Source organism: Eublepharis macularius, chromosome 6, assembly GCF_028583425.1.
Source record: "Eublepharis macularius isolate TG4126 chromosome 6, MPM_Emac_v1.0, whole genome shotgun sequence".
In the NCBI taxonomy this organism is placed as follows: domain Eukaryota; kingdom Metazoa; phylum Chordata; class Lepidosauria; order Squamata; family Eublepharidae; genus Eublepharis; species Eublepharis macularius.
In genome coordinates, this window is record NC_072795.1 from 116,492,769 (window position 1) to 116,514,159 (window position 21,391).

A 21,391-nucleotide genomic window follows, 5' to 3' on the forward strand; every position below is an offset into this window, starting at 1 on the left:
TTTCTGTATCAGATCTGGGATTCTCTGATTTGTTTCAGGAAAGCTGGATTCAGCCAGAATGGCAAAATCCAACTTTCCCCCCAAATTCCAGATCTGGATTGCACACCTCTAGCTGTGAAGCTGGAATTGTGCTGTATTCAGCAGCTGCTCCAACCCCCCTTGGAGCATTTTAAAGGAGTGGAGAAAATTGGTACTGATTTCACTCATGCTATGCTTGCTTTACTTTTCTGATTTCAGGATTTGAAAGAGAACAGAGGGAGGGAATATTGGCCCAGCTTGTCCGGCCAGAGCACAGAGCTCTTCAGAGCCTGTGCCTTCAGGGTAGAGGGCGCTGGTGGGTGGGTGAATGCAGAGAAGATGGAGTCTGAGGGATCCAAAGTTTGCTGGCTAAGTTGCAGCAGGTTAGGAGAGACTGGGAAAGAAGTATTAATGTTCTCTCGGTCTTTTATACCAGCTGTGCTCTCTCTGTGTCTCTACCCTATGATTTTTGCCATTGTCATCTCTTCCAATGAACTTTGTGTATGTATGTGTAAGAGAAAGAATGAGAGAGAAATGGTTGGGGGGCAACATGAAGGATTGTTTGTACCCCAATTACTAAGAAGTCAATAGTTCCACTTAGGCAGCGATAATAGTCAGCATGTGTAGAATTAGAGCTTCACAAAGGAGTCTATATGCATTTAAGCATGTTTATTAGGAAGTAAATTCCACTAATGTCAGTAGGACTTCCTTTTAGGAAAGTATGTGTAAAATCAGGCAGCTCATCCTATTTAATTCAGAGAAACAGGCACAAATTATCTTCAAGGTCTCCTGTGAGAATGATGGTTGGAAAAGAGGACCAAGAGAAACAGGTTTGCCATCATCTGCAGTCATATAGAAAAGGACTGAATGAAGCCCAGTGGGAGAACTTTTTAAAAAATATGTGGATTATATATGCTTTTTCTTGAACTCCGTAATGTATGGCTGGTACTCTGGGTTGTACCTGTCCATACTTGCAATTTTTTACCCACCCCTTTTGTAGAACAACTGTTTGTGGCAAAATTATAAGATGACTCCAACAGGCAATCAGAATGCAGTTTTATCTGATTATTCAGACCTTCCAGTGCTTTTGTTTTGAAACTAGATCCAGAGGAGTTTAGCCATGTTAGTCTGTAGTTGCAAAATAGTAAAGAGTCCAGTAGCACCTTGAAGACTAACCAACTTTATTGTAGCTGAAGCTTTCGGGAGGCACAGCTCTCTTCGTCAGATGATGAAAAGAACTGTGGTCCTCGAAAACGCATGCTACAATAAAGTTGGTTAGTCTTTAAGGTGTTTCGAAACTGTATCCTGTGTTCACTTTGACCCAGATTCACATGTAGCCTCTTTGATCCACTTGGTGCTCATGTGCTTGTGGTCAGGCTTGTTCATTTGAACTGAAGAGATAATTTCTACACACACAAAAGGATGATTTTGGAAGAGCTGCATTCTAGGTCCACTTAATCAGAGCCACACAAAGAAGTACTCGTGCAGGAGCTAGCCTTTCCAAATGATGCACAACACCATTTGGCTTCCATAATCCTATTTTCCTCCATGCATTTCTGTTTTTTACACAAACAAGTTGAATTTCAGTGTTACCCTGTGTTCATTCACTGTTATTTGAAAGTGGGATATTTGTACGGTATCGTATTGCAGTGTGCACTGTGAAAAATCAGAAGTAACATTTGTTCTTTCATAATTTTGTCCTTTTAAAAAATGTGTCTTACTTAAACAGTTATTCTGTTCAGGGTAACAGCAAGCCGAGCAATTTGTTGTGTTGTGATATTTGGTTTGCTTCAGGGTCTTATGGAATCTTTGCCCTGGGGCCAATGGTTGCTCTCAGTAGCCCTGGCAAGCTCCACTCTCGGATGTATGCACATACACTTGAAAGTCCTCTAAGGATATGGTACTCTTCCTCCTTCATTATTTGGAATCCTATTTTTCAGGTTCTAACAATGTGTAAGACCCTTACACAGGGTGGAGATTGGCTCTGTGATGTCACCTTCCCTCCCCTACAAATGGTGTATCCACTCGTATGTTATGTAGAAAAGGGCTAAGAACCTTGGGTTGGAGGAAGCCTCCTTAGACTGCAGGAGGAGTTCAGACATTGCTCAGTGGAGAGCATGGAGCTGTCCCAATGTCTCAGCATCCCACTCTTTTGCCTTCCTGCTGACTCATTCTGGTGCAGTTGGGGAGCATGGGAATATTGGCACAATTTCCAGTAGTAACAAACTGGTACAAAGCAGACATGGCCTTTTGACTTTGCACAAACCAGTTAAACTGAAACTTCCCTTGCTCTATGACTTCTCAATAGCTTTATTATCCATGCCACCCATATTTGTAGCCACGAAAAAACTAGTTTGAACAGAAGTATCTTACACAATTAAGATCCAAAGATGCAATTCCTATTGCTCGAGTGTCCAGAACAACGTGGCCATGTGCATTCATACCAATATTAAATAGTTAATGTCACCAATCCATGCTAAAAGCTAGAATGGCTCCAAATCTAAAAACAAAAGCATTTACTCTGAAGAAAAAACCTTGAAATGCTGCATTTTCAATGATTTTTTTAAAATAAATGAATGTTCACAGAGACACATTTAGGGTGAATTTTAAATGAAGTAATAGTCTGGCTTTAGACATTCCACTCATTTATTGAGAAAAACAGATAATACCTTTTTCTAATTATGTTTTGTTCCAAAGCAAACAATGTAGCTTAAGTTTCATGCAGGCAAACCTTGCAATTACTTCCTGGAAATTACTTGTGAATTAAAGTTTAGAAATTATTGGCTGGATAATTTCATTTTCAATGTGACTAACAGAACAGCTCAGTTCTGTTGCTATAATTATTTCATCGGCTTGATTTAGAATCTTAGGCAGCTGTCCACCCAGTTACAGTTACTGAGGATGCCACATATGTTTGGGCCTGTAAAATAACATGCATATTGTGGCTTGATGTAAATAATGGAAGTTACAATAATTGTGTGTCATCAAGTTGCAACTGACTCATGGTGACTTTGGGGTTCTATAGGCAAGAAATGAGCAGAGGTGATTTGCCATTGCCTTCCTCGGCATAGCAACCCCAGTCTCCCTCACTGGTCTCCCATCCAAGTACTAACTATGGCTGACCCTGCTTATCTCCCAAGCTCTGATGTGATCAGGCTAGTCATGACTATTCAGGCTACATGGTCAGATTTCAATAGGCAGCCAAAAAAGTAAACTGAAAAGCATTTTTGAAAAAAAAATAACCCAAGATCTGAAGGGTCTCATACTCATGAAGGCTTCCAGCCTCCTTCTCCCAGAATAAACCTGCCAGGATCCTGGCTTCTACTTCCCACCACTAGCACGGCAGCCAGCAAGAGAAAAATAATGTTTAAAAAAATGCTGTCAGGCAGTGTGACGTTAGTCCCCTCTAGGAATTGCTGGAAATTCTATGGTGGAGGCAGTTTTACCATAGAGTTTCCAGTGATTCCTAGAAAGAACTGATGTTACTAACAGTGCTGCCTCCAGCTGGTTGCCAAGCCATGCTAAGCAACCCTGTTCCAGAAACATCTTCCCATGACCCATAAAAACATATCCCCAAAGGTTGGGGCCTCTTTACAATAGCATTTCATGAGATCCAAGGAGCTAACCCAGGAAGGGAAGGTTTTGAACACATTCTTCCAGTTTATTCAGCCACATACCTCTTTGGGATACAGCCACTATAATTCTAGCAATATTATCAACATTAGTCAAGCAACCATTTTTAATTACGCAAGGAGTTAGTGCGTTTAGGATGCTTTGCAAGTATATAGACTATTTAAATAAATGTTATAAAATTAGTCACCCATTTTGTGCATTAACCAAAACACAGGTGCTCCTAAGGAACATGGGCGGGGGGGGGGGACAAAAGGGGTTAAGTAACAACCTAAAAGTATATATATATTTACTTACTTTATTTACAACCTAAAAGTATATATAACAACCTAAAAGTATATTTATATATATATAAAGTATGTATTATAGATATGCACCAATGTGAATAAAAAGAAGTTTAAAACATAAGGCCTGAATGGCAGGCTACATATATATACTAAAACTTGCTAAAACATCTCAAGATACAGATGATGGTACAGTGCAATGACCAACACAAATAGACCAAGGTACAGTAAAGAACTGACCAGATGTGTTTCGGCCCTTAGGCCTTCCTCAGTGGTCAATTGTAAACAATTTATGATCAGACACACCCACACATATGGAAACCAATAGGGGTGTGCAAGCCAAAAATTTTCGGCTAAAGCCGAAAGCAGAAAGCCGAAAGAGGATTCTCTTTCGTATAAGCCGAAAGCCGAAACGGCCAGCCGTTTCGGCTTTCGGCTTTTGGCTTGCTTTCGGCTTTCGGCTTTCGGCTTTTTCAATGGGAAAATGCCTCCGGCGTCTTCCCGGACGTCTGGGGGAGGCATTTTCCCACCGAATCAGCCCAAAATTGGTGGGAACCTTCCTCTAACGCCTCTCTAAAAACCCCCCAAGTTTCAGACCGATTGGACTTTGGGGGGCCATGTTATGGCCCCCCAAAGCAGGTCCCCCTATCCTCCCATAAGAAAGCGAAGGAGCAGCATATTGTTAGCATGCTGCTGCTCATCTTCTTCATTATTTCCTATGGGGAAAAATGAAGAAGCAGGCTTCCTTTGCCAGGGGTGGCATTTTGCATGCAAAATGCCCCCTTACCCTCAGGGGCCCTTCTCCCACCCTTCCTCCCACCCCCCACCAAGGCTCAGCCTGCTCCCACTTGGGGGGGGCATTTCATGGCCTCCCCAAGTAGGTGCTCTAATCTCATTCTCTACCACTGACAGCTGGGGGAGGCTTGTCTTGCCAGGGGTGGCATTTTGCATGCAAAATGCCCCCCAACCCTCTGGGGCCCTTCTCCCACCCCCCACCAAGGCTCAGACTGCTCCCACTTGGGGGGGCCATTTCATGGCCTCCCCAAGTAGGTGCTCTCATCTCTACCACTGACAGCTGGGGGAGGCTTGTCTTGCCAGGGGTGGCATTTTGCATGCAAAATGCCCCCCAGCCCTCTGGGGCCCTTCTCCCACCCTTCCTCCCACCCCCCACCAAGGCTCAGACTGCTCCCACTTGGGGGGGGCATTTCATGGCCTCCCCAAGTAGGTCCTCTCAGCCCCTAAAGTCCACCCCTTACAGCCCCACACAAACCCAATTCCCCCCCAGCTGCCACACACAGACCCAAATCCCCACATTAGCCCCTCACAGACCCAAATCCACCCCCACCTGCCCCACACCCATAACCCCAGGAACAGGCTGGCAAAGGCCAGCCCTCTCCCTTTGTTCCCTATGCTGGGAACTTCTAAACTCTCTTTCCCTGGGCAATTCTGCACAGCCCAGGGGGGCCACAATGGTGGGCACACTTCTGAGTGCCAGCTGGTCCCTGTGAAAGAGCACCTGAACCACAGACACCCTCCCTCAAATTCCCCCACCACCTACAGAGATGGCTGGCCAGCCAGCCCCATTGTTCCCTATGATGGGAACCAACTGCACAACAAAGAATAAAACAAGAACAACACAAAATAAAGTTTTTTAAAAATTATTTTCTCCCTTCCAAAGTACAAGTAGGTAAAGCATTATGACACATTACACCAGCAGTCCCCCACACAGAAAAATAACACAACTCACTTAACATCAGAGAATCACAAAAGCACGATTCCTGTCAAAAACACTTTATTTCTTGAACAGCTTTAGGTTACACAGCAGGGGGGCACACCAAAGGGCATGGCAGCACTATCTTACACAAAAATAACACAACTCACTTAACATCAGAAAATCACAAAAGCACAATTCCTGGCAAAAACACTTTATTTCTTGAACAGCTTTAGGTTACACAGTAGGAGGGCACAACAGGGCATGATAGCAATGTACTACAAAAAATAATACAACCCACTTCACCGTTTTTGACAGCAATTGTGTTTGTGTGATTCTCTGATGTGAAGTGAGTTGTGTTATTTTTGTATAGTACACTGCTTTCCTGCTCTGTTGTGCCTTCCTACTGTGTGACCTAAAGCAGTTACAGAAATAAAGTGCTTTTGACAGCAATTTTTGGGGTGATTCTTTAATGTGAAGTGAGTTGTGTTATTTTTGTGTAAGATACTGCTTCCATGCCCTTTGGTGGTAGAGAATGAGATTAGAGCACCTACTTGGGGAGGCCATGAAATGGCCCCCCCAAGTGGGAGCAGGCTGAGCCTTGGTGGGGGGTGGGAGGAGGGGTGGGAGAAGGGCCTCTGAGGGTGAGGGGGCATTTTGCATGCAAAATGCCACCCCTGGCAAAGGAAGCCTGCTTCTTCATTTTTCCCCATAGGAAATAATGAAGAAGATGAGCAGCAGCATGCTAACAATATGCTGCTCCTTCGCTTTCTTATGGGAGGATAGGGGGACCTGCTTTGGGGGGCCATAACATGGCCCCCCAAAGTCCAATCGGTCTGAAACTTGGGGGGTTTGTAGAGAGGGGTTAGAGGAAGGTCTCCACCAATTTTGGGCTGATTCGGTGGGAAAATGCCTCCCCCAGATGTCCGGGAAGACGCCGGAGGCATTTTCCCATTGAAAAAGCCTAAAGCCGAAACGTTTCGGCTTTTTTTCTTTCGGCTAGCCGAAACGTTTCGGCTTAGCCTGAAACGTTTCGGCTAACCTGAAAGAAGCCGAAACACTTTTGTTTCGGCTTTCTTTCGGCTTTCAGAAAGCCGAAATGCACATCCCTAGAAACCAATCATACAGTGTTCCCTATGTTTTATCTAGAGCTCTAGTATTGTGTGATAAACTGCAAATATTCCAGTAGACTCAGGACTGCATTCACACAATGCTCTTCATTTATTGTTGCACTCTGAGGCTTGGTTTCCAATGTATATGAGTGTGTTACATCAATCTGCAGTAAAGATACAATGGCCTAAGGAACATCACATATAGTCTGAAATCTGGGGAGCTGTTGACATGAACAAGATGCTTGCTATAGTTCAACAGTAATCAGAAAGTGTGTATGGACACTTGGCATTCAAGACTGTACCAGAAAAATCAGCATAGTCAGAGAACAGTTGTGCAATGATGTGGAATAGTGGTTAGGGTGTTGATCTAGGACCTGAGGCAACCGGGTTTGAATCCCAGTTCAAACTGGGAAGCTCACTGGGTGACCTTGGGCCTGTCATAATCTGTCAACCTACCCTTCCTCACAGAGTTGTTGTGAGGACAGAATGGAAGAGAGGAAAACAATGTGATATGCGTCTCTAAGAGTCCATCAGGAGAAAAGCAGGATATACATTTTAGAATAAACATGATTTGTTATGCTGGCTCTTCAGCTGTTTTAATAGTTTCAGTCAGTTCCCCTTTCTCAAGTGTAGTTTAATGGATGAAGGAGGTAGAGACAACATCTGCAGAACTGCAGTAGATGTGCTTTGTGCTATCAGGGTTCCTGGGCAGGCAAAAAATCAGGGATGGGGAAGAAGAGTAGCACAGGGCCTGTTCTCTCTTGTCATTCACTGAAAGTGGCACAGGGCCAAGGCCTCACTATAGAGACTCCACCCCCAAGAATATTTCTGGAGCATGCTAAGTCAATGCTGGGCTTGTAGCCAGACATCACAAGGAAGTACCATTTTGTATGCATTGATAGATCCATGAGTGCCATAGCCAGCACTCATTAAACCACTATGACGTATCAAGCCAATGATACAGGCTTCATGTGGTGATATGCATGCAAATAGAGCTTCTACAATGAGGCTTGTCTGGTAGTCATTCCACACATTCCTGGGGTGTGCAAAGTTGGCTACAGTCACCTAGCGTGAGTTGCAACGAAGTATTCATGAAAGGCCCAACATTAGCTTGAATTCAGCATGCATTTGGAAATTGCTGATTATAACAGCAGCTTTCCAAGGGATGGCAATCAGCTGTCAAACTGATCTCTGCTGAGATCACTGCATGGCATTTGGCTTCACAGAGACAATGGACATGTTTCCCATAATTGCCTGAATCTGTCGCCTCCATCATTTGTCTTTGGAAACCAAACACAACTTTGATATCACTTTTAGCTACTAAGTTTGGAAACCTAGCAGTTAATCATTTAATAAAACCCAGGGACAGGAATTATATTTTGTGTTATGGAAGACACCATCAACTTTCCCTCGGGAATAACAGTTCTTGCATTTCAAATACAACTTTAATTTAGATAGATTTATTCTGTGCAGTTTGCTTCTTTGCTGTGTAATAATTGTACCAAAATAGAATTTGTCATGTTTCTCACAGGCTCACCCCAGACTTTAACTTGCAGTGACCAACTTCTTTTTGATGGCCACCAAGTGTTGAGTGAATTGGCAATGAGGAAGAGATTAACACTAATCCAAAAAGCTTCTGAAAATATGACCTCCTTCCTTTGTATTAGTCTCTTGGCTCCTGTCAGTGATCACTGCTTATTTGAAAAAAATTAGTATACTTGGTGAAATTGTTTTCTCTGCAGCTGAGCAGGACAGGAAGAAAAGCCATTTCTTTGTTGAAGAAATGTGAATTGTTACTAGCATTTATTTTCTTTATAACATTTTTACCCTGCTCTAGCAGACAGGGGCTGGGGACAGCTCGTGCCTGGCAGTGTCTACGAGGAGCGGCCAGCACCAAGATGGCCACAGCTGGGTGTAGTGAAGATCATCTTGGGGCCCAGCAGGCCAGATACGCACTCTGTTGGGCAGGGCTGGCTAGTCTTATCTGTCGCTTTTGACAGTGAGGGTATGCCCTTCAGCTTGACGGAAGTATGGAGGGCATCAAGGAGAAAGCCAGGAACTAGATCTTGAAGATGGGACCAAATGTCGGGGTGTACATTCCAAGAGGTGGACAGGCACATGTAAGTGGGAACAGAGGAGACAGGTGTGGGAGGCAAGTCCATAGAGAGGGAAGATTGAATAGAAGTGCTTCCTGCATTATGAAGCAGAAACAAGGTTGCCAAGTCCCCGTACATTGAAACCGGGGGATTGAGGGCTCCTAGTATGGAAGGGTACCACTCCCCTTTCTGTGTGTGCATAAAGTGGCTCCTGATTATGTCAGTTCTGGTTTAAACCAGAAGCAACAGGGCTCAGTGGGGCTGATTGTTTAGGAATCAGCCAAAAATATAGCTTCCCTGTCACTTCCAGTTTAAACCAGAAGAGATGCCATTGGGAGCCCGCAGAGTGTGCATGTGCCATTTCCCCACATGCTGCAGCCAGCCTCTCCACACACACACACCCTCCATTGGCTATGTGAGTGGTGTCAGAAGGCAGCAGCTGGGAGCAGGGGATCTCCTGCCCCAGTGGGAGCCTGGCGTTCATGTAAGAGCCTTAACTGGGAGATGGAACCCAGGGCACTTTGTCATGCCATTGAATAAAGCTACTTAAAGCATTCTGAGTATGTTCTGTGCTTTGAGGGAACTGGGAAGTATGGGGTTACAGCTGTTTTACAAGTTCCCTAGTAGGGCCCTACCTCACCCACACCTGCCTTTACTAAATATTCCAAGGTGACTTACAATAAGGTTAAAGCTCAGAAACCCAGTAAAACTAACAAACACCTTGATAAAGCAATAATTCATGCTTCTTCTCAGCCTAAAATGTCCATTAAGAGAAGGCTAGCTGTAAAAGCAAACCTTACACACCTTGTAGAAGGCACACAATGACACTGTCTTCCCAGCCATACCAGGCAGACATTCTACAGTGAAAGAACCATATTAGATAAAGACTAGGAATGGGCCAAGGCTAAGTAAACCACTGGTTAGGGAAGAACTGTAGTAAAGAACACAACTAGCACATAGATGCATGTGGAGGAGGTTCTAATTTAGGAAACATTTTTATCTGGCAGGTGGAGGAAAGGTGGGGAATGGACCTCCCAGGTGCACTCCCAGGGCTGGCGCAACCATATCATTGATGTCATCGCGCTGCCCCAAGAGCTCTCCCATGCTTTGCAGTGAGCCAATTTGGACCACAGGCCAAATTAAGCCCATTTAGGGCCCAAATCGGCCTGCTGCGAAGCACACATGCACTCGCCAACCTAGCACAATGATGTCACTTCCTGGAAGTGATGTCATTGCACCAGTGTGGAGCTGTGCACATGTGAGAAGAGTCCCTGAGTTCTGGGAAGGTAAGCTCTGGGTCCCCCTCTCCTACTGGGAGGGTAAGGGGACCTGGCTACCCTATAAGAGGGGGAAGTGATTCCTGCCAATTCCCCCTCCAACTGCAGATCCTCACTTTGACCTCTGTGCTATTCCTGATGGTCTGCTGGTCCCCAAGAGTAAAACCTCAGGGGGCTACAGAAGGAGGGGAAAACAGAAAAGTCCCACTTACTGAAGTCTATGGATTATTAGATACAACCCAACAATTCCAGTTTGTGCAGGATGAAGCCTTTACACAGTCACTATTAGAGATGGGCACGAACTGAAATACAAACTAAAATTAAGCACGAACCAGGCCGGTTTCTGGTTCGCGAACCAGTGGTTTGTCAGATCCCTTTTCTGATGAACCGCCATGAACTTTAGGCTGGTTCATTTGGTTCGTTTTTTGGTTCATCACTGCAGACAGCCTGGTGCCATTCAATCCGTTTCCTAGGCAACAGGGGATAGACTTCCTGCAGACCTTCTGCTGACCCGTAAGTGAACTTCTGCTGGCCCGGAAGTGACCTTCTGCTCACCTGGAAGTGATGATTTTCTGACCTGGATGTGATGTTTTCATGAACCAAACGAACTGGATCGTGAACCAGGGGCAGGTTCATTAACGTTCGTGGTTTGTGGTTCGTGAAATTTGACGAACCATGAACCACATGGTTCAGTTTTTTTCCGGTTCGTGCCCATCTCTAGTCACTACTAGGGGACTTTTCTAATGTTCTTCTTGATTTTGCACAATAGAGCAACCAGCCAGCTTATGATATCTGAGAGAATGAAAGATTTTTGGAAGTTCAGGGGTGTTAAAACTACAAAGAGCTGGACCCTGTTTTGCATTTTTATCAAAGGAAGACACTTTTTTCTAAATACTTCTAAATACTTCTAAATACTTCTAAATACTTAAAGGAATAGTGCATTTTTTTTACTAAGTAGCATATTTTCCTCAGAATATACAAGTTATGTATTAATTATCGATTTGCATTTTCTTGGCTATTTGTGTTTTAAATGTCATTGAAATTGTCATATTGTGAATGCAACTTCAAAACGTCTAAAAATAATCTGAACAGATGGATGTCATTTAGGATATTCAATATAAGAACTAGGCTCGTAGCAGTATTTCTCCTAAAAATGTGATTTTTTAAAAAAATGGAATAACTGATCTGATATATAATGGCATACATTGCTAGAGGGGAACTGTAATACTGTTAGCCATATTCAGTTTACACCAAGGTCATTTTAGAACAATCAGATATTACAAAAGCATACTGAAATAGAATCTTCACAGAATTTTGCAGCTTCAAATGGGAATTATTGTTGCAAATTTGTGCCATCTGATTTTATTTTTGTTGGAATTTCTCTAAGCCAGTAAGTAACTTATTTTGCTGGAAGACAGTTTTGAGAAAGTGACAAAGGGCCATGATGAACCTACAAAGAAGTCTTCATCCATAGCTGCTGCTTCCTCACCATCTCTTTGACTTCCTACACCCTGCTATTTTTTGGCAAAGGAAATGCAGTCGAAGGGTAGTCATAGCTTAGCAATGCTATTTTACTGCTACTGGAAACAATAAGGGCCAAACTACAGAATATGACTGACACATCTTGCTCCATCTTCACCAGTTCCCAGTTTTCTTGCCAGCTCAATTCATGGTGCTTGTATTGACCTTTAAATCCCTGTATAACTTTGGGCCACCCTAGCTCAAGGATCACCTTCTCCCATATGGTCCTGCCTGTACTCTCTGGTCATTTTTGGGTGCCCCCACCATCTAAAGCTACATGGGTGGCAACTGGAGAAAGGGCCTTCTTGGTCATGGCACCAGAATGTTGGAACTCTCTCTTAGGGAGAATTCTCTCTCTTTTTACTGTTATCTTCTGCTGGCGGGTGAAGACTTTTTTTGTTTTATTTAGCATACCCTCAATAACTGTTATTGGCCCTCATCCCTGATTTGGATGCTTACCTATACATATATGATTTCATTGAATTATTTTATATATACTTCACTTTAAATGTTGTTTTAATGTTGAAATGTCCTAATGTTTTGATGTTCACCTTGTGGTGGTGTAAGTCATAGTTTTCACTTACTTGGAGTAAGTAAAAACTATTGTTGTGATTTGAAGAGTTAGTCAAATAGATATCATTTGATTCTTTAAAGATGCAGATTAGATTCTCAATTCAGCATCAGTGATAAAGGGCAAGAAGTCAACCAAATAAGATGGCCAGAGTCATCTTTACAAAAGAGAAGGCTGACTACTATAACTAAAAATAGAATGTAACAGGGAACTGAAACAAAAGTGTGTCAAAGTACAGCTTACCTGCAGTTGTGGAAGAATGGCTTAGAAGAAGAAATGAAGAACTTAAATACACATTGCATTAATCATGTCGAAGGTAGCCACATGTAAGCTTCACTGCTGAGAATTCTCCAGTTAGGCTGGAGAAAGCAGGAAAGAAAAATAGGCAATGAAGGAAAAATTAATTTTTTATATCAGAATACAAGATACCAGGGAAGCTGGAGCAACTGCTTTCTGCCCTTCCAGGCCCCTCTTGAGCATTATTCAATAGATAAGAGATCAGATAAGCTCAAATAAACATGAGGACTGATGGCAAAAGTGGGCACTGGCTCTTGCTTTCCTGTTGCTTTGTGCCTGAGAGCCAAGCTACAGGTGACGCCTGACATAAGTTAGACGTGTCGGTTTCACTCGAGTTTTCTTTTTTATTATATTATTTTTATTTTATTACAACAGATGACAAGCAAAAATTCATATAAAGCAACAAAAACATAAACATGAAAAACAAAAAAACAAAATGAATGAAAAAGAGCATCAAGGGAGACATACCATTTTGGACATTTTACAAAATTTCTTTAAACTCATTGCATAATCAATAACTCTTCTGTATCTTTACTAAGTATATAACTTTGACCTTACGGCGAAGATATCCGCATTTTTTCCATATTTCAGCCTACTATTTATTGCCTGCCCTACAAATCAAATTTTTGAATCCGCAAATCATTAACTCTGACTTCTCTTTTACATACAGAAAGTCCATGAAAGGTTTCTAAGTATTCCCAAAGTTGGCTGTCATTTTATCCCTCAGCAACTCCATTAGTTTTGCCATTTCTGCAATCTCCAACATTTTCATTAACCAATCATCTACTGTTGGAAGTTTATTCGATTTCCAATATCATCTCAGAGCCAAGCTACAAGTGACGCCTGATGCCAGTTAGACACGTGTCAGTTTCACTCAAGTTTTCATGGGAACTGTAGGCATCCTTGCAGCTTGGCTCATTCTATTTAATTTGACGTTTACAGAGCAGCAGTTTATAGATGGGGAACATGCAGTTGGGAGGGGAGGGCACAGGAGTCTTGCTTTTGCAGGGAGCCCCCTCCCCCTCCACTAGGTGTGGGGGTGGGATTTCAGGGCCCCTTGCTGTCTCTTCCCCACTCGCCTGGCCCCTGTCTGAAGCTGCACCATGCCAACCAGGCAGGGCCCATGTGGCCCAGAGCTGCACCACCCGGCAGGGGCCGAGTGAACGCAGGGCAAGAGGCAGTGATGCTCTGGCCCACCACCATTTCGCTCTGCAGGGCCTGGGCCTGGGAGGGGGAGGTGGCGATGCTCCAGCCTGCCCTGGCCAAGAAGGCATGCCTGTGTGCTGTGGTGGCCAGGACAGGCTGGAGTGTTGCTGCCTCCCCCACCCGGTCTCCACAGTGTGGCGCAGTGAGGTGTCTGCCAGGCCGCAACCTGAAGCCGTGCCATGCTGTGGAGGCCGGGCCTGGAGTTGAACCGCCTGGTTGGTGCAGCGCAGCTTTGGGCAGAGGTCGAGCAAGTGGGGGCAAAAGGCAGCGACGCTTGCCCAGCCCGGCCACTGCTCACACTGGCCCTGCCCTGCCTGATCGGAGCGGCGCAGCTTTGGGCGGGAACCAGGTGAGTGGGGGCGAAAGGCAGAGATGCTCGTCCAGCCTGGCCCGGTTGGAGCGGCATGGCTTTGGGTGGGAGCCGGGCGAGCGGGGGGGAGACAGCAACACTCTGGCCCGGGCACACATGCTGCGTTGCTCTGTGGGGGCCAGGCGAGGGGGGGAGATTCAGCGAGGCTCCGGCTGCCCTGTCTGCTGTGTGGGGAGGGAGGGGGGCAGGAGAGGGGACCTGAAACCATCCCCCACACCTAGTGGAGGGGAAGGGGGGCACCTTACAAAAGAATGACTCCTGCGCCCTCCCCTCCCGACTGCATGTTCCCCTTCTATAAACTGCTGCTCTGTAAACATCAAATTAAATGGAATGAACCAAGCTGCAAGGACGCCTACAGTTCCCATGAAAACTTGAGTGAAACTGACACGTCTAACTCATGTCAGGTGTCACTTGTAGCTTGGCTCTGAGATGATGAACTATCTTTTTTTAACTGCATAGTTTCCCTTCTAGGTTTCTTTCCTGATCTCTGGAGGAGTTTCAGCATACTCAGTAGCTCAAGCCTGTTGCTGCTGGCAGCTGTGGGGCAAGTATGCCACTGGCATTCCTCTACACCTGCACTGCATGCAAAATCTGTATTGGGGACCTGGCCTTTTGTTTAGGCCTCAGTCAGACATCATAACACAGAAAGACATTTCCATGATGGGTACAATTGTAGGTTGTTGTTCTGGCTGGTACCCCAGCTTAAGCTATCTCACAGGATAGCTGTGAGGGTAAATGAAGGATGGAAGATTGATGTATGCCAGGCAGACCTCCTTGTAGAAAGGATAGGCTAAAACTATAATTTTTATTGGTAAAAGGTAAGAATTGGTACTTTTAAAAGAGTACAATCCAGCCAAGATTTAAGTAAGTAACATTGATTAGATTACACAGGTTTCTAGCCTGTGCTTAACTGAACCCTCCCACTGAAATGAATGGGACTTTAAAATGTTTAACTTTGGCTAGGTGTTGTTCAAGATTTGCAATTGCTAAGCAGGATGTTGAAATATGAATACTTCTGGGACTAGGGTCATAATCCACCAGGAAGTGTCCCTGCACAATCCCCATTGAAATGCAAATGTTGCTTCCCCATAGCTTTGTAAGATAGTCTTTGTAAGATTTGATGATAATTTCATATATAAATATATATATCACCATGGCTACTGAAGACACACTCAGGTTACAGCTCAGTCCTACACATACTTAGGTTGGAGTAAATCCCATTGATTTCAGTTGACTTACATTCCAAATAAATGTGTTTAGCATTGCGGTCTGAGCGATTACAATTTGAAGTGTATTAAAGTAATTTTAAGATGTCGTAGGAGGAAAAATTAGCTCTTTATCTCCAATGTAAGGCAGCAAAATCAAACAGAAAATCGGTTTATATTAATCTGGTTCCCTGAAGTGCCAAGTGCACCTTTTGAAAACAATGAAAAGCTAAGGATATCAACTTTGAGAATAACAAAAAAAAATATTAAGGACAAATAAATGGCTTTTTAAATTTTGAAGCATGGATGGAAGTGAAAGATAGCAATTTCATGGCCTGTGAAGAAATATTTATAAACTCATGCTGTGAGACTGGAGATCTCCATCAGGTAGGAAAGGAAAGTGGTGGTTTTGAGAGAAAGCATTTATTTAGAAAGATAGGTAATAGGATGAAAGTATATACCAGAAAGAGTGCAGCAGAGCAATTAGCGTATTTACATTTTATAGTACAAAACATTGATCTGCCAAATTTTTATTTTCAGATTTCTTATAAGATTGTTAATTAGATAACTTCAACAATCAGGAGGAAATGCCAGTGATGTAGAAATGCTTCTTTACTCAACGAGTCATTAAACTGAGGGAATCACTGCCAGAGGATGTAGTGATGGCCACAGTATAGATGGCTTCAAAAGGGCGCGAGACGTGTTCACGGAGGAAAAGTCCATCAATGGCTGCTCCTATGCTGATTTAAGTGAACCTCCATATACAGAGGAAGGAGTCCTTTGAATACCAATGCAGCGTGGCAGCATCACAGGGAAGGCCTGGTTCGCTGTGCCCCATTTGTTGGCCTTCTAGGGCAACTGGTGGGCCACTGGACGAAACAGCATGCCAGCCCCTGGCCCAACCCAGCAGGGCTCTTCTCACATTCTCATAATGTGTTCCTTTGTTTTTCAGCCTTCCCGATTGTTGCTATTGTCTGCAGGTATTTATTACTGAGACAATATAAATCCACCAGGATTTTACCATGGGTGGAAGGATTTCTGCCCCGGGGGCATGATTGTCTTACCTCCCCGCTCTTGCTCCAGCCCCAAATGCCCCTCCTTGCTAGTTACAGGTTGCATGCCAATACAAATAATAGCAATAAGTAAGATTACCACAGGATTCCTTTCCAAATCCTTTAATGTTTCATACTTGGAAATGGGGACATTCAGGGCACATAATTCTTGTGAGAAGAAACTAGAAAATAAAGAAACAAACAAGTGGTTGGATTCAGCCAGCCTTTTCACTCAGTTTTGGCCAGTTCCTGCCTTACTATATCCCACGTCCACATTGTTTTTGTATATACAAATCCCATGATCCCCAGCATAGAGTTTATGGGTGGTCAAAGGAGACTTCTCTTCCTTTTTCAACAGCAGAAAAGTTGCTTGGGTCCAACCCAATGAGCAGATAAATCCTGATTCTGAAAGCCAAAGGTAACAGGAAAGGTAAAAGATGAAACACAGATAAACATACTATACCATGAGTATATTTTAGAAGAAGATATTGCAAAACCTATTTGCCCTATTTTAGAGATTGAAAACACTGAGGATGTGTGTCTTGCTATAGGCAATGAGTGAATTCACACCAGAGAATTTTGAAACACAAATATTAGTCCCTTGATACAGATGAAGAATACCCAGAGAAATCTACATGCCCAAGGCCAAATACTACCTCCTTAACATAAAATTCTTAAGCACACACGATATGGAAATGAAATATGACCCTCTTTCACAAGAACATTTCCTTTTTCAGAAGATTTCTGCCTCTAAACATGGAGTTCCATTTAGTTATGACGGTTCATAATCAACAATAGGCTATAAGCAGTTAGAATGAATAGAATTACTTCTTCAAATGGTAGTTATACTAGAGTTTAGACTGGGGTAACAGTGTTTAGGATTACACTGTCCGGCATCTAACAGTGAAATCCTAAGCATAGTTACTTCTGTCTAATCCCACTGAAATCAGTGGTCTTAGATTGGAGTAACTCTGTTTAGGATTTTTCTGTAAGTCACATTCGAAAAGAGTCCAGTAGCACCTCTTTTCGATTATGCTACTACAGACTAATACGGCTAAGTCCTCTGTATCTAGTCACATTCCAGTATCAGATCATTTATCTCCTGGCATGAGGTACACCACAACAAAATTGTTGGTTGATTTTTTAGTACAGTCCACAAGTGATACTATTAGGGAATCTTTCCTTCAATTTTATCCTTTTATTACAGTACAGTATAACTATTTACACTTTTAACATAGAATAACGTATTATTTTAAAAGAATATATAATACCATCCATTGATTTTACATAGGTAACTAACAGCAATTATTTGAGTCCATTAATTATTTCTTACCAAAAGTAAACAAGTTACAATCAAGGAGCATCTTCAAAGCAGATCAATTCAGTTTCCCACACTTAGCAGGTTTCTAAAATCAACTTCCAACAATAATAAGCTGTCCAGCCTGGTAAGGCTCATATTCTTGACTAATTATCTCTTAACTTCAAACGCTTTACAGAGTTACCTATACTGGAAAGTCTTCCTCAAATATAAAAACGCTATGTTTGTTCTCTCTTACATCTTATAATAAAAAATAATATCAAAAATAGGGCTTACAAGGTTTTCACATGTATGATTATCTGCTGGATCTTAATCAATTCACTCCATCTTTGAAATATATCTTCCCTTCTATATTTATTCCCACATTCTTGCGTTTTCAGAAACTTCTTGCATATGGCCCCAGACACATAGTTAATCTATTGATTTTAACTATACTATTTCTAATCTGCTAAAAGCTATATTCTTCTGTCACATCTGTGTTCTTTGCCACACTCCACGGCAGTTCTGTTCTGAGTCTCTGAATTCCCTATTTGGCTATCTCAGTGTTTAGCTCAGAGAATAGGACAGCTATGATTCTGGCCTGCAAAAGTATCCTCCATGATCTTCTTGATCAAGACCAGCCATTGTTCCCCTATATTCCTGGCCATATCCATGAAAAGTTCTTCTCCCCATGCTATTTAATAGTTGCATGAAATCACTGGGAAGAGTCATTTGTAATTAAATGCTCTCGGTATGGAAATGACAGGCAACTTTGTCTTTCCTTTCCACCTGAACTGGGTAAACTAATGTATAGAATTATTTATTTCACATAGGGCTTTTCCACACACTTGAGTTATTCCTAATTTTCTTAACAGTTGATCCACAAGCATTGGAGTCAATTTGAGTACAGTTCTTCCATATCTCTGTCTTCCCTTTGTATTTTTACAGTTGGGGGATCCGTTTGTTTTGTTCTGCACATGCCTTAAATAATCAGGATTTTCAAGTGAGGGTACTGTCATTGGTGGCATCATCACTGATGTCCCAGCAACCTCCTGTTTTATTTTTGCACATGTTTATATTAATACATTAATATAAGGCTAGATTTTTAAAAAAGAGATTAAAATGAACGCTCCACCACCCATATCTAAGTCTTCCCCACCCCCACCCCCCATAGTCCACACTAGAAAGCTGTGCCTTGGTTGACCCAGTGCCAGAAGGCGGAGGCTGGCGTTAGCAGTGCAAATCGACCTCTTTTGGAATGGAGCCCAGAGCAGCAGTGGCTGTGTGCTTTTCAAACCATGCTGATTTTTCTGGAGCAAGAAGTGGTTGTCCCCTCTCCCTGGGCTACTAGAACTTTTGCTTTTTTAAAAAAATTCATACTGATAGATCCACATAACATTGTAATAAAAAGTGCAGCGGTTTCTCTGAATTCCCAGCTTTCATTTTTTTAAAAAGTGAGTCTCTAGCCCCATTCATGTTTTAAAAAGTAAGTCTTCAGCCCCTTCCCTTCCAGAGATATGCCTTTTTCCTCTTCTATCTCTTCAAAGGAAGGATCTAGAGACTTACTTTATTTTTAAATGAAAGCTGGGAATCATTATTACAATGGTCAGTTGATACAGCGATATGAGATTGATGATTTTAAAAAAAATCAAAACAAAACGAGGAAGGGCAGAAAGGAACATGACAATGTTGAATATCCAGTAATCAAAAAGTGAATTGAGGGTCAGTGAGAATGGGTGGAACAAACAAAACTGGAAGAAACATTATGCACGAGGAAAAAATTGACTCAGAATCGGCTTCCAGAAAAAGATTGTGGTTCAAGTGGTCTCAAAAGAAGTGGAATAAACTGCAGGGGCGGGGGGGACAAACAAACAAAAACAAAGCAAAAACTAAAGTCAAAAACGCATATGGAAATCAGGATAAATTAAAGTCGTATGGGGCCAAAACCGATAGGAAAAAAAATGCAGAAAATCCCTTATAGTTCTTTCTCTCTGAGGCTCAAGGCAGATTACACAATTTTAAACAATGTCATAAAAACAGTATAATGCAAGCAACGGATTAATAATGGGTTGCAAAATTAGAGAACAATGCAAAAATGACAGTATAATACATACTACAAACAATGCAATGAAACGACGACAAAATTGGGGAACAATGCAATAGAAACAGTGTAATATATGCTATAAACTACATAATAATACTGGGTTACAAAATTAGAAACCACATGAAACATAAAATAAACAAACAAATGAAACTGACTAATTTTTTTCACAGGCATTAAAACTACAACCCTAATCTCTTTATAAGAATGTCCCTCCCCTGAACAATTCCATTTCACACTTTCTGCCGAACGAAAGAAATGTGAGGACCTTTCGGATCTTGCAAGGCAGGCCATTCTACAACCTGAGTATCTTACCCATTAAGGAGCTGGATGAGGGCACTAATTGATGGCCAGATAAGGTTCAGCAAGTAGCTTTGGTGGCAGGGAGGCAGGAATCGTCGTCTATGCTTATCTAATTCAGTAAACAACCAATGCATTTAATGATGGTGTTGTAGCAATATTCTAGGATTACTTAGGTGAGTCTTTGGGAATATGCTGTAGTTTACAACTGGAGGTTACGGAAAGGGGCATTTGCTTCCAAAATGGTTACTTACGCTTCCCAGCACATTCTTCCAGACCACGAACAATCATAGAAAATGAAAATATGTCTGTCCCAGGAGGAGATTTTTTTTTCAAGGATGTCTTTAAGAATTTCTTGAGTGATTTTCTTTAGGGTGCCGTACCTGTAGCTGATTTGTCATTTCACCTGCATTTCCCCCACAAAATTTCTCTCTTTAAAAGTGCTTTTCAGCCCCTCATTCGCTGTTGGGATGCAGGTGTGAAAAAACAAAAGGCAATGTCTCTAAATCAAAGGATGGCCATGAAAGAAGGGAGATTTATAATTTAATTTCCTGAACGTCATATTTGCGCTCATGTGATTTCAGGCTAAGTTCTGGATTCAGACAATTTTGTTGTTCTCATGTTTCCCATAAGAACCAGTTTGGTGTAGTGGTTAAAAGCGCGGGACTCTAATCTGGAGAGCCAGGTTTGATTCCCCACTCCTCCACTTGAAGCCAGCTGGGTGACCTTGGGCTAGTCACAGCTCTCTGGAGCTCTCTCAGCCCCACCCACCTCACAGGGTGTTTTGTTGCGGGGATAATAATGACATACTTTGTAAACCACTCTGAGTGGGCATTAAGTTGTCCTGACGGGCAGTATATAAATCGAATGTTGTTATTATTATTGTTATTATAAATTGGAAGTATATATCTTTATGCACCGACCCCCTTCTTATACCTTCTTTTTTTTCCACTAAAGGGGTAGAGGGCCACTGAAGAATACATCAGATGTGATTAATGCAGCAAAAATGATATCTGAGTCAGGATCCAGGATGGATATGCTTGCAAGGCTAATTTCTGACCAGGTAGGTTAACACAGTGGTGCATGACATATATTACTGTTGGATTCTACTACTGCTGATAATTGGTGATAACTGATGTGTGCAGCAATGATGTAAATAAGGTTTTGCATGATGGGCTGAAATAGATGGTAATCCAATGAATTGTGCACAAGGGACAAATGCAAACACAGCCAGAAATTTCTTGCACACCTCCACTGCAGTCTCTCTGATTGCTGAAAAGGCAAGGATTGTTTTAAACTGAAATGCATAGCCTCACTGGATCCTAACTTTTGAAACAACTAAT

General features: G+C 42.6%; 1 protein-coding gene across 1 annotated transcript in view; it reads left to right on the top strand.

The window, feature by feature from the left end:
- Nucleotides 1-21,391, top strand: part of CTNNA3 (catenin alpha 3) — a 1,107,197-nt gene that overhangs the window by 1,059,576 nt on the left and 26,230 nt on the right. Inside the window, exon 16 of the mRNA XM_054983955.1 lies at nt 21,006-21,111. Coding sequence (XP_054839930.1) covers nt 21,006-21,111 — 106 coding nt within the window. The remainder of the gene's footprint in view (nt 1-21,005; nt 21,112-21,391) is intronic.